Genomic DNA, 15520 nt, shown 5'->3' with positions numbered 1-15520 from the left:
GTAATCTTTTTAATGTGTGATTTTAGTGTATTTTTGGTTTCTGTGGAAACCGCCCAGAGTGGCTGGGGAAACCCAGCCAGATGGGCGGGGTACAAATAAATTATTATTATTATTATTATTATTATTATTATTATTATTATTTCTGTTTAGGAAGTTTCTTTAAGAGTGGGGTAAAAGTGCTCTAAATAAATAAATGCTTTGGGGAAACCTTGGGTTTCCTTCCCAGACTGCAACCATGTAAATCAGGTTTGGGGAACCTGTGGCCCCCTCTCTATGTTGTTGGGCCAAAATCTCATCAGCAAATGCCCATGAACTAAGGGGGCTGTTGTCCAACAACAACTGGTGGGCACCAAAAGCCCACATCCAAGTCAACCTTCAATCCCGTTCAAATGACAACAATGATTTTTGATGATCCATATAAACAAATCTACTTGGCAAGAATAGACACTGCCTTAGCAGGAAATCCTGTTGGCATCCCCGGGAATGAGGCAGCCTGTGCAATAGGGATCTCCTAGACAGTGGCGTAGCGTGGGTTGTCAGCACCCGGGGCAAGGCAAGTAATTTGCGCCCCCTAACCCGGGGCAAGGCAAGTAATTTGCCCCCCCCCCCCCGCTGCACTGTCCCTCCTCCAGATAGTCCCTCGCTCACTCTCCGCACCGCACCGCACCGCACGCCTGGCACCCTCCCCTCCACAGTGGGCGGCGACCCGGCAGCTCGGATCGGATTCGCACAGCCAGCACTGCAGTGAGAGAGAGTGAGTGAGCCAGGTAGGGGCAGAGAGCTGCGAGTGCGAGCGCCCCCCCCCCAGATGTTGCGCCCGGTGCGGCCAGCCCCCCCTAGAGCAGTGTTTCCCAAACTTGGGTCTTCAACTGTTTTTGGACAACAATTCCCATTATCCCTGACCACTGGTCCTGCTAGCTAGGGATGGTGGGAGTTGTAGTCCAATACAACCAGAGACCCAAGTTTGGGAAACACTGTCCTGGATCATTTGAAAGTTTGTAAGGTTTTACAGTAGAACCAAAGGTCACTTGCTTATTACTCCTTCTCCTGGCCATGCCCCCCCTTTTCAAAACAAAACAAAGCAATTCTGTCAAAGCAAAGGAGAGAGAAGAGAATCAATGCAAAAATCTACTTGATTGGCAGTAACAAGAAACAAGCCAGCCCACTGGCCCACCAGATGTGCCAGGTAAACCGCTATAACCAGCAACTGTGATCACTTCATCAGCAGCCACAGGATGTGGCTTTTTAATCACTGCAGTGACAACATTATTAGCAACAAAAGAAGCACCTGAACTTTCTCAATTAGCAAGCCTGTGGGCTGGGGATACACAATCCAAATCAAGTAATCTAAAATAATTACCACACCTAGATTCTCTAAGTATTCAGAATTAGCAAGGCAGACTGGAACCAATACCTAAGGCAGCACAAGGAAGGAAAATAGTGGGGAGAGGGTGTAAAAAGGAGTGGGCAAAACATTCACTGACCCACAATTTTTTACAGAAATGTTATTATTCAGATTCCTTATGGTCAAAGCATGTTGTTGAGACAAAAAGAAGTGCTGAGCTCTGGGTGCACCTTGGGGCATAGGCTGACCAGAGGGGAAATGGAGGGAAAGTGCTCCCCCCACACACAGTCAGTTCCACGCTCCCCATTGGTAGACCCCTATGGTCACTTGAAGGAAAGGTGCTTTTCACAGGCTCTCCCTCCCCTATAAATATACTTCCCCTCTTCTGTGCCCCCCTCAAATACTGTTCCCCTCATCAGGATCCATATCTATCGATTGTGCTGCAATGCCACCGACTTCCTTAAATTTAATACAATGGTACCAAAAGGGCTGCTTTTACTGGATTTCTATGCTGGCTTCCAGTCTCTTGCATTGCCAGCTTTTCTCTCTCTCTCCCTGGCTACATCCTCACCGCACATCTAAAGCACATGGCTTCCCCCAAGAATCTTAAGTTCATTAAGGGTGCTGGGAATTGTAGCTCTGTGAAACGCAAATTATTGTTCCCCAGATTCTTTGGGGGAAAGCAGTGTGCTTTGAATATATGGGCACTCTCACTCTCTTCATTGAAAGCACATGACTTGGGTTGGCCTAATATAGGTATTCTTGCTCTAATATGGACCTTGGCTACTTTTACCTTTTTGTAACATAAAAACATCACACAAGTGAGCCAAATCACATAGTACTTTCTATGTCACCTTGCATAAAAGCAATCCTAGACATGTCTGTTCAGAAGTGAGTCCCATTGAGAGCAATGGGACTTTATTGACAGGTAAGCCAGTACAGCCAGAAATAAATTACAGATGGTGGGAGAGAATCTCCCCTTAACTACCCTTTAACAACTCTACTCCTGAAAACAGAAAGCAACTAAGTCTGCACTCCTGTATGAGTGTTTATCTATTGAACCCAGTGGGATGTACTTATGAGTTAATATACCTAGGGATTGCTCTGTGCACTGCATTAAGAGGTAACAAATTCACATGGGAGTCACCTTGAGTATGCTGTCTAATACCATCCATGTAGACCTCTACCTCTGGCAGTGCCTAAATATTAACAATGATGGGATAAAGAGTGAGGGCAAAAGTCAACATTTTCATTACTCTTCCTCCCCCTTTCCCCCCTATATTTTATTAGTTTGCTAACTGAACCCCTTCTGGTCACCCCACCTAGTTCCATGCAAGTCTCCATCCCTTTGAACAAGAAAGAAATCATGGGGCTTTGATAGAGACTCTGGATAAAATTAAGAACTTCAAACTCCCAGGTTTTTACCCCCCTTTTTGGGAGCAAAAGAAAAACAGATGTCCTGTTTGTTAAGTATAAATAACTCCGTACGTTGAAACCTTTCTTTTACGCTGCATTAAACTTTATTTAATGCAGGGTGCCCCCTTCAACTGTAAAAAGGCGGAGAAGGAGCAAACTCAAGGGGTGACAAAGCCCTAAATCTTGTTCTTTCCCCTCTAGGGAAACAGAAGAAGACAGGAGGGAAAAGCTTTCAGGCAGATGAAAGAACTTTGTGGATTCCTACCAAGCTCATGGAGAAGGATGGGCCTTGTCAACTCAAGCCCTGGGCCAAAGAGTTTTTTCTTGGCAGGACTGAAATATTTGCCTTTTTTTATGACCCCCACTTAAAGCACTTCCATGACAGGCAAAATAAAAAGAAGAGCACCTTTGATGCAATCCATCAAGCACTTATTTTTCTCCAACAGCCCTTCTCCAAGACTCATGGGACTGGCGCATTAGCAAAACTTTGGTGTGCAATGCCCCAATGTTCATGTGAGTTGACACAGGCACTCTGCTGGGGAGTAACAAGAAACCTCGTGGGATTTAGTACTTACGTGAGCACGTAATTGACGCTGACGATGCAATGAGGCCGTGAAGATCGGCTGTTGTGGACAATGGTGGCGTAGCTCTGCACCCAGACCCAGCCACCTTGCTTGGCCAAGAAGCGATAGTATTTTGTGGTAACTTGACCTTTCACTAGCACTGAAAAAGAAATAGAAGGGCTGATTATTTAATGAGCAGTTACTCCATTTCTGTTTTACCTTCAAAGAGGAACTCTAACAAATGTCTACAAGGGCTCCATTTTCTTTATTATATTTCAGTGATTTAACTTGTGCCCTGCTTTTTAGAAAGCTCTGGGCAACTGGGTGGTCTCTTATCCAGAACTACTTCCCTTTAGCTTCAACAAGGTTGCATAGCGTTGAGGGGGACCAATTAGAAGTGAACTCAGGGAGATGTTGTCAGTGTTCTCAGCAAAGAAATAGAATGTGGTTTTACCAGTCCTCTATATTCATGTTGATGTACATTGTGCACATTATGTCTTTTCAAGAGTGGCACCTCTCCAGACCACCACATCGACTTACACTGTGGTCCTCCATACGTTGTTGGACTCAACCTTCCATCAGCCCCAGCCAGCATGGCCAAGGATGGTGGGAGTTGTTGTCCTCCACCTATTTTGAAAGAAGCCGCACTTCCCATTACAATTCTGACCAAAGTGGTGGCAGATGGTAGAAACGTAATGCTCTACTGTAAGGGCATGGCAACTCAAAAGCACAATCAATCATTAACAGCAAAAGTCAGTCTACTTCCCAGCCAGGGTGTCAATCAAATTTAAAATGAGTCTCTGGCATGTGATTATTATGTTACAGGAGTTCACAAGTGTCAGCAGTTAGATTAAAAGGCATTCTTATGGTCTCTAGTGAAAATGCCTTTTCCTGGCAGTCATGAGAGAGACTAAAGGCTTTGTAGTGTCTACACTACTAAAGGGTTCAGCTGTCATGACCTCCTTCTCTGTCAAACATCAACATAGCAATTCTGAAAACAGACTGAGCTACAGTTCTATACACACTTACCTGGGAGTAAGACCCACTGAACTTAATGGGAATTACTTCTGAGCAGTCATAAAAGATTGTACTGTAAAGTTTCCTAACTATGAATTACCAAACTTTAATTAACAAATTTGACACTGTCTTTGTAATGCAGATATTGAGAGCTCACCCTTGTCCCAAATTTTTTTAAATATATTAGAATTTAGACTGAACACTCAAAATCTGAGACTCAAAATTAACAAAATGTTTTGCAAGCCTGTCTTTACCATGTTTACTTAAATGTCTCATTGTTTTCAGCAGCGCTTTCAAGTCAGTGCGTGCAGAATGGCAGCAATTAAAAGTGCAACACACATTTAAAGCTATAGACTTATAGATTTAATTAGGATGGGTCCCAAAAGCTGTGGACCACAAACCAAAACAACCTGGATTAATTGGAGTTAAGACTTTTATGTTGCATTCATATGGTCAGAGGTAATAGAAGACATCAGACCTCATCAGAGAGGATGATCCCCTAACAGATCTTTCATCCCCTAACACTGCAGTGCAGGGCAGTTCAGGGGCATGCCACAGGAAGATCTAGAAGGTTCTAATGCTGTACCAGCCACACCCCTGCCAACCTTATGTACAACAAGCCAAAGATAAATTTATGTCCATTGAACTGTCATAAACCAATCCCCTTTCATCACCTCTCCCAAACTGGGAGTTGTGTGTGTCTAGAAACGGGCATAGGATTGCACCATTAAACTGCATTCTATGCCCACTTACCTGGGAGAAAACCTCACTGAACTCAGCTGGATTCCCTTCTTTGTGGAAACGTGTAGGATTGTGCTGTTAAAGTGACACAAAACCCCAGTCCTTCCTGTGCCGTCTCTCCAACTTAAGAACAATTTCGCGATCACTTCTATTTAGTCTGCAGTAGCAGCTAGGCCTAACCCTTTGTTTTTTGGAAAGACATTACCCAGCTTTAACAGTGCCCACTTTCCCCAGCAGGAAGATGTAGTTACAGAATACCTTTCGCCAGCTGAATTTCTGTCTCTATCACAATTGTGGTATGTATTACAGTTACAAGCACAGAGCTAGGAAAGAGCAAACCAAGCAGCAAGCCGGTTTAAGCAGTGATGAGGATCTGCTCTGGAAAAGTGCATTCCAAGCCACTAACATCAGATGATTCTTTGAAGCCCTGCCCTAAATTAAAATGAACCTTATAGGATTCACACCCTTGTAAATATAATTAGAATCAGGGACCAACACACCAAAAGAGAGAACCCAAAATTAAAGGTTGGCAAGGAGGTAGTATGGATTTCCCATCAAAATCACTTAACAAAAATTTTAAAAATTGTAATTGATTTGAAGACTAAACCCAAAGTGTTCTTCTGTTAAGAAGTTGCATTCCCACTCATACCAGGCTTGAGAGGCGATTTCTCACAGCCCTTTCTCAAACCATGTCATTTATTCAAGCCAAATCTATTCCATCACCCACCATTAACACATCATAAAGCAGTTCAGCAGAAGGCATGAGGGAAGTGCATATCCTTTGTTGCTTTCTAAAAATAAACCGAGAGGGGTGGAGTTGGGTCTCTTATTACCTTAATAGGCCTGAGATTATTTTGGAGTTAAGGAATGACATGGGAAAACTCATCTACACATCCCCGCCCCCTCCTACACAAAAGTCAAGTTGATTATCCATGAAGCACATCTATTCCTTTAGCTTTCAGTATAATCGAGCACTTTCTTTTTGCCATAGTGATGGGGTGACCAATGCAAAAGAGGACCAGGGCCCCTGTGCCTTACCATCACAGTGCAGGAGAGGGGCTTTCAACAGGTATGGTTTGCAAGGCAGAATCCCCAATTTCTGCAAGAAGATGACGAGGTGCAGGAACCCTGGTCCTCTTGGACTCAGCTGGAATCTCAGCCCCTAATCCCAAACACATCATCCCTTCAAACTATGAAAGAAAAGATACCCTTTTGTCAAGTGGAGTGCAACCTGTCCCCTCGTGTGCTTAAGGCAGGCATAGGCAAACTCGGCCCTCCAGATGTTTTGGAACTACAATTCCCATCATCCCTGACCACTGGTCCTGTTAGCTGGGGGTGATGGGAGTTGTAGTCCCAGAACATCTGGAGGGCCGAGTTTGCCTATGCCTGGCTTATGGTTAAAGGGCTGCGGTGGAGACAAATTTGCTTTGTGCTGGAGACTTTTTCTCCCTGGGGTCTTATTTAGATGGAATGGTGCTTTGGGGAAATGTTTCAATCGTGCTGCCGGGCTCCCAGCAGCTACCGCAATCCTATGCATGCTTGTCCCCATGAAGGCAGCACGACTTCCATCAAGCCTGATTAGGATCGCACGCAGCTACGTGGAAATACCCAAGTAAGACAGCCCACCAGCCAGCCCACTTTGACTTGGGAGTAAGGCCCAGGGAACTCAGCGCGACCTGCCTAGGCGAGGGGCTTCAAGCGTGCTAAGAGGAGAGGCTCCTTACGCAGGTGATGAGCGCAGCGCAAATGGAAAGTGTCGCAGCCGTGGACGTGGTGGTAAAGCGTCTTCTCGATCAGGTCCTGAGGCTCGTAACCGGTCAGCTCGGCTACCCTGCCAGGAAAGAGAGAGACACAGAGAAAGAGAGAGAGAAAGCCGGTCGGTTGCTTTGATTTGGCACGTCGGTGCTGCTAGGGCGAGGGAAGAGGAAGCCCCGACGCCGACCTACCGGGAATCGAGGAAAATGAGCTTCATATCCAGGCTGGCCCGGAACATGAACATATTGCTGTGCAGCTTGATCTCCGTCACGGCGCTGGGGGGCAGGGAATGGCCGACCGCCACCAGGCCGACGTTTTGGTAGCAGCCGTCGAAGGGAGACATGTCCAGGCTGTACTGGCGGATCTTCAGGTAGCCGCTGCAGTGAATGACCTGTTGGGGAGACACAGAGATCCGCTCAAGTCGAGAGGGCTGTTCGGGTTGCTCTTCGTGGTCAGCGATCTGCGAAACAGCTCGCGCGCAAACAGAAAACTCTCCGGGACGGAGACTGTCAAACAGTAAACCCGCGAAAGAGGGAGTGTGGGAGTCCCACTCGACACCACGGATGTGCCTCAATGGGACTACAGCGCCAAGAGTTGATTTTGCGCGCCTGAAGGGGCCACGGCGGCCAGGCAGGACTTTGTTTATCAGTTTACAACCGATGCTTCTCAGGGAAATAAGCTTGCACGCTCTCTTGTGTCTATTTGCAGGCCGCTTTTCCGGGTCCCCATTTACTTGGTCGTAAGGAGCGTGCCAGCCTCCGAATGATCTTGTCTTTCTTCTTCTGGATCAACGCGCTACTCCCTCTCAGTCATCCGAATGAAACCAGGTGACGTTCACCTGCCACTCATCTTCCTCTGTGATCAAGTGGGGTGCCTGCATCCTCCAACCAACCCGCAATTACGAGGCTTATTATCTACACCTATTGACTCTCAGCAGAACGTGAGAACAGTGTAAACTTAAATGTATTGCGTTTGAGGTCTGTGCAGGGCGATTCTCCCCCCCCCCCCACCTTTGATTGCCTCTGGCGAGAGGTCAATATTCATAGGGTTGGGGTGCGCGCTTTCACGTGTTTCCGAGGAAGTGAATTTGTTCACTGGGGCTCACTCCCAGATAAACGTGGATAGGATTAAAGCCTTGGGCTGCAGTCCTATGCCCACTTACCTGGGTGTAAGCTCCACCAAACTCAGTGGGACTTAGTTCTGAGTAGACAGACGCACTGTTGACTCTCTCACCCAACTTGGTCGCGTGGTTTATTTGCGATGACAAAATCTATTACTACATCTCTCTGCGTGTGCCCGATATAGATCGGCTGACAAAACACTTGGAATTACTGGAGAGTCAGTAGGACGGAGACTCAGGGCGATTGCTTGGCAGCCTCCCTTTGAATTACGTGGGCTACCTTGCAGCCGGAGGGGCAGTTAGTTCTCAAGCCTCTCAAGAAAGGCGTCCTCGACAGAATTAGGCACAGTCCCGAAGCAAGTAAAATATCGGAAAACAGCCCTTTCCTCCTTCGGAAACTACGCAATTATTCACACAACTAAATTCCCCGCAGTCGAATATTATGCACGTGATTTAGTGCTCAACAGACTTGCCCCAAACTAAGTTAGCCCCGAAATCAAAGGAGTTTTCTTCCAGAAAACACAAGGCTCTTGGAAAACACTGCAATAGCAATCCTAGCCATGCCTACTCAGAAGTAAATCCTATTGAATTCAGTGGGGGTTACTCTCAGGAGTGAATATTGCAGCTCAACAAGGTAAGCTGCTGCGTTATGACAGGCGGGCACTCTGAGGTCTCTTAAAGCGCCTCCCTAGGGGGTTAAACCACAGAGCCTAGGGCTTGCCGATCAGAAGGTCGGCTGTTCGAATCCCTATGACGGGGTGAGCTCCCGTTGCTCGGTCCCTGCTCCTGCCAACCTAGCAGTTTGAAAGCACCTCAAAGTGCAAGTAGATAAATAGGTACCGCTCCGGCGGGAAGGTAAACAGCGTTTCTGCGCGCTGCTCTGGTTCACCAGAAGTGGCTTAGTCACGCTGGCCACATGACCTGGAAGCTGTACGCTGGCTTCCTCGGCCAATAAAGCGAGATGAGCACTGCAACCCCAGAGTCAGCCACGACTGGACCTCATGGTCAGGGGTCCCTTTAGCTTTTAGGCATATCTACTTAGGGGAAAGTTCACTGGGATTTGTTCCTAGAAAGCCATGTATATGATTGCAGACTTCAGCAAGGCACACAAAAAAGTCTGTAGGAGAGCAGGGAGGAAGCGCCACCACTGATGTCACCGGAGGGGCGATGGCGTCATCTCCTAGGATGCTGTTGGCCAACCCTCTGTCTGTAAAATAAGCTTTCTTCAGAGAGAAACCCATCCACTAAGCAGAGGAAGAGAGAGGTGACATCAGCATATGGGGCTAAAGGGTAAACTGGCATCCTTTTTGTTGGAAAATTCCAAAGCCCCTTTTTTGTGGTCAACCAAAACGTTAAGCTATCGTGAGCAAGCGGTGGAGTCCTCCTGAACTCTTCCTGAGGCTGAATTTTAAAAAGCTGGCATGGTAACTGAAGCCATAATGTCCTCATTGGTCAACTGGGGTATGGCTATGGGGAGTTATCATGAAGTGCACCTGCACTTCAGAAGGTATCACTTCGCCACTGAAAGCATGTCAGGTAAAGGTAAAAGGTAAAGGACCCCTGCACAGTTAAGTCCAGTCAAAGGTGACTTTGGGTTGCAGCGCTCATCTCGCTTTCAGGCCGAGGGAGCTGACGTTTGTCCACAGTCATCTTTCCGGGTCATGTAGCCAGCATGACTAAACCACTTCTAGGGATGGAAGTCAGAGCGCACGAAAACACCATTTACCTTCCTGCTGCAGTGGTACCTATTTATCTACTTGCACAGGCGTGCTTTCAAACTGCTAGGTTAGCAGGAGCTGGGGCAGAGCAACGGGAGCTCACCCCGTTGCCTGGATTCAAACCGCGTCCTTCCTATCAGCAAGCCCAAGAAGCTCAGTGGTTTAGACCTGACGCAAGCCAACAACCAGATCCTAAATATGTTTACTCTGAAATGCCTTCCACTGACAGCACTAGCCTGGACTTTGGCAACTTAGTTGGGAGTAAGTGCCATTGACCTCACTGGAGCTTAAAGGTAAAGCGACCCCTGACCATTAGGTCCAGTCGTGACCGACTCTGGGGTTGCGGCACTCATCTCGCTTTATTGGCCGAGGGAGCCAGCGTACAGCTTCTGGGTCATGTGGCCAGCATGACTAAGCTGCTTCTGGCAAACCAGAGCAGCGCACGGAAACGCCATTTACCTTCCCACTGGAGTGGTACCAATTTATCTACTTGCACTTTGAGGTGCTTTTGAACTGCTAGGTTGGCAGGAGCAGGGACCGAGCAGTGGGAGCTCACCCTGTTGCGGGGATTCGAACCGCCGACCTTCTGATCGGCAAGTGCTAGGCTCTGTGGTTTAACCCGCAGTGCCACCCGCGTCCCTACAGCCCCCCAAAATCTCCAGGCCCAGAACACTTACAGTGAGAACCTATGTGCATTTACTTGGAAGTAAATTCCAACCATTGACCTCCAAGGGACTTAGTCTATAGTAAGCTGGTCAGCATAACTACATAAGAAGAGCCTGCTGGATCAGGCCGGTGACGCATCTGGTCCAGCATCCAGTTCTCACTGTCGCCCCCTAGGTGCCTGTGGGAAACTTGCAAGCAGGGCCCGCGCACAAGAGCACTCTCCCCTTCTGCCGTTTCTAGCCTTATTTTCTCTATGCAGAGGATTTGCACAGACTTTAAGTCTTACCGAAAGCAATTACTGGGATTTTGAGGGTCTTACTCCCAAATATGCAGAGAATTGCTGGCTCACGGAATAATCCTATGCCTGTTTACCCAGAGGTGAGTCCCGCTGCGTGGGGCTTTCTCCCAAACAAGTCCGCAAGGAATCTCAGCCTTCACTGGGATCAAGTCCCAGGGAAACGGGTGGGACTGGCTGCCAAGTAAATGCGCTTCAAATCGAGGTGGAAACACGCAGCGCTACACAGCTCCACCTGGCCCCGATTACTGTATTCCTATCAGTGAAGGTTTCAAAGCACCCTTGTCTTTGTACTCAAGTCCGGGCGCAAACAGTTCTTCGCTCTGCCGCTAGTTGGCGCTCGTAAGCCCACCTACCTTGTAGCCTCCGCAAGTTAGCCCGGCGTTCCTCTTGGCCAAGACGCATTTCATCCTTAGGAAGAAGGAGCGCTCGATCTCGTACTCTAGTAAACAAGGGGGCACAATGCGCATGTCAGGGAAGAGGCTGCTCTCTGCCGCCGGCCACTGCCTTCCTTCCCACCCGCTGCTTTACTCGGTGAACTTTACCCTGAACGAAATGGGAATGGTACGGCTGGTGGGCGGTGAGGACGGCGGTCATCTCGTCGTGGTCGGCTGGGTGGATGTACTCGTAAATGCTGTTGCCTGTCAGCTCAACCTGCAAGAGGGAGTCATCGGGGGCAGGGGAAAGAAAACAATAGAATTGTAGAGTTGGAAGGAACCCAATGGGTCATTTAGTGTTCAACCCCCTGCTATATCTTTCTTTCCATCGATGACGACGCAACGTGTCCCCATTCTATGCCCAGGGTGATCTCAGCCACCTTCAGCCCCTTAAGCCACTCGACGGAATTGAGCCTCTTCTCTCTTCGGGTTCTGGTCTGGAATCTGAAGCACCCACGAAGGACGTCAATTCACACCATGAAAAGGAACAAGGCTCCTTCAAATTAGATGGACAGTTCAGGTTCAGTTGCAAAATGGCATCTGCACCAAGCAATTGGATACCTTAAACCAATAATGGGGTGGTCCTGTCCAGACGTTGTTGGACTCCAGTTCCCATCAGCCCCAACCAGCATGGCCATTGGACAGGGATGATGGGAGCTGGAGTTCAGCAACACAGATTCCACATCCAGCCTTGGACCTAAGGCTGAGCACACCCCCACTGAAGGAAAACTTATTTCTGAGTAAACATGCACAAGACTGGCAGCAGGTAAGAGGCATGGTTGCCAATCTTCAGCAGGTTTGCTGTGCCTTTAAATGTGACTAGAAATTCAACAGGTGAAGCTTTGCCTGAGCTGTAAAGGGAAATATTGTTAATTGTCTCTTGAAGGAGCCCAGGATGCAAGGTGGGTCAACGCTTCACCTCCTTGTCATCACAGAATTCATCTTGCACAGGAGGTCAGCCAATCTTCTGGACAGAGGTTTCTGGAATTGTACTATGGGCGTGCCAGCATAGCATTAGCATAGCATGGGGGGCCACAAGAACAGTTGCCCCAGGCACAAAATTGTTAAGGATGTAAAATTTCAACACCCGGTGCTGCCTCAGTATAGTTGCATGCTTCTTCTGCTAGGCTCCAGGAACCAGGAAGTGACTTCTCCAGACAACTGAACAACTCTTCTAATCTCTGTGGCTGCAAACTCCTGGACACTGTTAAATAGTTGAATGTGCATGCGTACTCCATCCATTTCCCTCCCACCCGCCCCTCCTCATGGCCCTGGGTGCTGGCAACCCACACTATGCCACTGAGTGCCAGCATGCCCCAGGTCTATTCAATTAAACACTATGTGAGTGTTTAATGGAATGGACATCCAGCACAACGGAAATGTCTGCTAAGCTCCAGTCCTGTTCATGTTCCTCTGCAGCAAAGTGCCACTGAACCCAGTGAGGCTTCCCAAAAAGTACATCACCTGAGATCTGTGGATGAAGGGTGGTATAGAAATTTAATTAAGTACATTTAGGATCAGGCTGTTAGGATTACACTGAAGTCATCGTCAATGGAACTTGAAAGCACCGCCCTGTGCATGTTTACTCAGAAGTACATCTTACTGAGTTTGAAAGGATGTGCTTAAAAAACACTCCTCCAAATGAATGGGACTGACTAGTAAATGGGGCTAGGATTTGCACAAGCAAACAGGCTTGGCTTCACCTGCCTTGCTCGTCAAAAGCAGTGGAGGTGAAGTGTTCAGGTCTTGCATGTGAGGTTCCTGGCCTTGAACGTTGCTCATCAAACTGGCTCCCCCTCCCTCTTTGCCTGGATCCTGTGCATGCCTGCACATTCATAGCATACCTGCGACAAACCCAAATGAACAGAGGCGGTTTCGGAGATGTACATGATCTTGCCGTCCGGAGCTACCACAAATATGAAACCGTCCAAAGTCTGCAAGGAAAGGGGCAGAAAAGAGCTGTGTGTCAAGTCTGGTTTATGAGATGTTGGTCCTCGCCAGCCCTTCTTTGCTCTCTCCTCCAGGCCTTAACAAGTGAGGAGTGAGGAGCAGCCGCGACTTTCAGGCTGCAATCCTTATACACACTTACCTGGGAGTAAGTACCACTGAACTCAGTGGGGCTTACCTGTGAATAGAAATGTATAGGATTGCACTGTCAGAGACAAGAATGGTTTGATAATGAGTGTGAAATACAAAAGACAGGCCTTCATTCAATTGCCATCACAGTTAAAAATCTGATCCTAAATCCACAATCATCCTTGTCCCCAGGGAATCCTTTTCCTGTATTTAGGCTGATGGGATTTGCATGGGGAGAAAGTGGACAAGAAGAAGAACCAAATTTCCTAGACTGTCTTTCTGACCCAACTGTGTAGACTGTATACCTTCCTTCTGATGTGATACTCTCAGAGTTGCTGACCTCACTTCCCACTTCTTCCTCCTTCTTGGTCCCACCTTGGGAGGAGGAGACACCTTTAGTTTCTCTCTCTCTCTCTCCCCTAAAGGGGTCTCTCATCTCCAAGCTCTCTTTCAGAGAATCTCCCATTAACCGACAGTTCACAGGACTCCTTGGGGAATATATAGCAGTAGATATCTGACTTCAGCTTGTAGTGTAGATATAAACTCACTCCCTTTTTCAGAACCCTCAGCGGAATTGAAACTATCCCACTGGTTGCCCTTACCCCTATTTACTATTCTGAACGACATGGTTTTGAATTATATAAAAACACATAATGATCATTAACAACCTTCCAGTATCTCCGGAGATCATATGAGACAGATTATTTGCCTTGCCCCTTTAAACCACGATTGTCTTCTCGGAAAGTGTCCAGAATCCCAGGCGGAAGGGCCTTTTCTGTCACCAGCTCCCTGGCACTATTAAACTGGCAACGACAGGGGCCGAAATGTGACCCCGCCCTCCAGCAAATCCTGAAACAGACTTGCCATAGGCCCACCACGGAAGTCAACGCGACGTGTCCCCTTATTTATCAGGGAGAGAAAGAAAGGACATTTTACATGGCTGGGGCCCGACAGATCTGCAGGTCGCTCCTCGGGGGACTGTTTCGATCGCCTGCAAACCTTGCGTCTTGTTCAGGAACTCGTAGGAAAGAGCATCAAGCCCGTGTTTGTCTTCTATCACGAGCCTTCCATAGCCTTCCTTCCCAGTCTGCCGCTATCTCGATTGGGTTGCCCGGGCTCTCCCTACAAAACCTTAAGGAGCTGCATTCCGGACTAGTACCTGCAAAAGGTGAGATCCCAGCTCGCGCCCAACGTTGTCCAGAGGGCTGGTTCGACTCGCGTGTCCCCAGGCTTCTCCAAGTCCTGTGGAGACATCGCCGCGTTATTCGAGATCTTCGGATGAAGGGCGGCATACAAATTTATAAAATAATAGTAATAATAAAAGAGGCAGGGTACCAGGGTCCTAATGCCTGATCTGGCAATGAGCGGTATATATTAATTAAACAAGAATAATTATTCTGTGGTTTCTACCTGACAGTACAAGGGGAGATGGGGAGGGGTCACGAATAATGAAACTATAAAGATCTCCCCCCCCCCTACTTTCCAGCTCAGTTGCGCTTCCATTGACTGGACTTCAGACGTTCCAACCAGAAACCACTTTCTTGAATGATAATTCGATTGAAATAAATGCGGGTTTATGTTCTTCTGGATCAAATAGAACAACCTCTGCTCTGACTCGTGGCCTAGAATGCTTTTGCTTCTCGAATCATTGAAATCCTACCAACTGGCTCTCTGGAAAAAATTCTTCCCATATTCACACATCCGTTTCACACACAACGAACCAATTTCTGGTACCCAGAAACTAGTTTTTCTGCCAGAAATGTGGGGAACAACGAAACCCATTCCCTTTGGAGGGCCCTGGAAAGAGAGAAATGCCGTGGAATCGAACATAACGCGGGTGCTCAGCTTAGCCACAACTATTCTGTTCAATGTTTAAAAAACATCAAACTGGGTGTGAACAAGCAGCCAGCTCCTGTAAACACACAAACCGTCGTGTGGCCATTCAGCTCTCCGAATAAAATAAAAGAATAAAAGCAAAAGCGGTTATTATAGTTAATTACTTCGTCGCGTCTTTTTTGCAGATTTCAAATGGAGAAAATTTTATTTGGGAGGCGAAGGGCTGCTCCCCAGCCACGAAGGAAGCCTTGAAATTTCCCCTCCTCTTCTCTGGGCTTTAGTCGTGTCTCTGGAAGGAACGTTATTCGGAGGGAAAGTCATGGGATCGACTTACAAATCCCAATTAAAACCGTGGAGCTGCATGACGTCTAAGAGCGTCTCCTCGTGAATTAATTCCACCACCTCCACCCCACTTTTCCTCCCCCCAATGGTCTCTTCCAGTCCCCCTGTGTCGAGAACTGTTCCCTCTAGTGGGAAGGAGACCGGCCTCCGCCTCAAGCGGCGGTAGAACCAGACAGATGATCCGAAAAGCCTC

At 47.7% G+C, this 15520-nt stretch overlaps 1 protein-coding gene across 2 annotated transcripts in view; it reads right to left on the bottom strand.

Annotated features, from left to right (window-relative positions):
* Positions 1 to 15520, bottom strand: part of SIM1 (SIM bHLH transcription factor 1) — a 60651-nt gene that overhangs the window by 22722 nt on the left and 22409 nt on the right. For both annotated transcript variants that reach the window (XM_083433487.1, XM_083433488.1), the window contains 7 exons: positions 14309 to 14391; positions 12918 to 13007; positions 11182 to 11290; positions 10993 to 11078; positions 7029 to 7228; positions 6807 to 6913; positions 3337 to 3484 (listed from right to left, as the gene is read on the bottom strand). In XM_083433487.1, the coding sequence (XP_083289613.1) occupies positions 3337 to 3484; positions 6807 to 6913; positions 7029 to 7228; positions 10993 to 11078; positions 11182 to 11290; positions 12918 to 13007; positions 14309 to 14391 (823 nt within the window). The remainder of the gene's footprint in view (positions 1 to 3336; positions 3485 to 6806; positions 6914 to 7028; positions 7229 to 10992; positions 11079 to 11181; positions 11291 to 12917; positions 13008 to 14308; positions 14392 to 15520) is intronic.

This window comes from Podarcis tiliguerta (genome assembly GCF_965153285.1).
Source record: "Podarcis tiliguerta genome assembly, chromosome: 3".
NCBI classification, from domain to species: Eukaryota; Metazoa; Chordata; class Lepidosauria; order Squamata; family Lacertidae; genus Podarcis; species Podarcis tiliguerta.
Note: the sequence above shows the minus strand (reverse complement) of the source record. Positions and strands in the feature narration are given on the sequence as shown.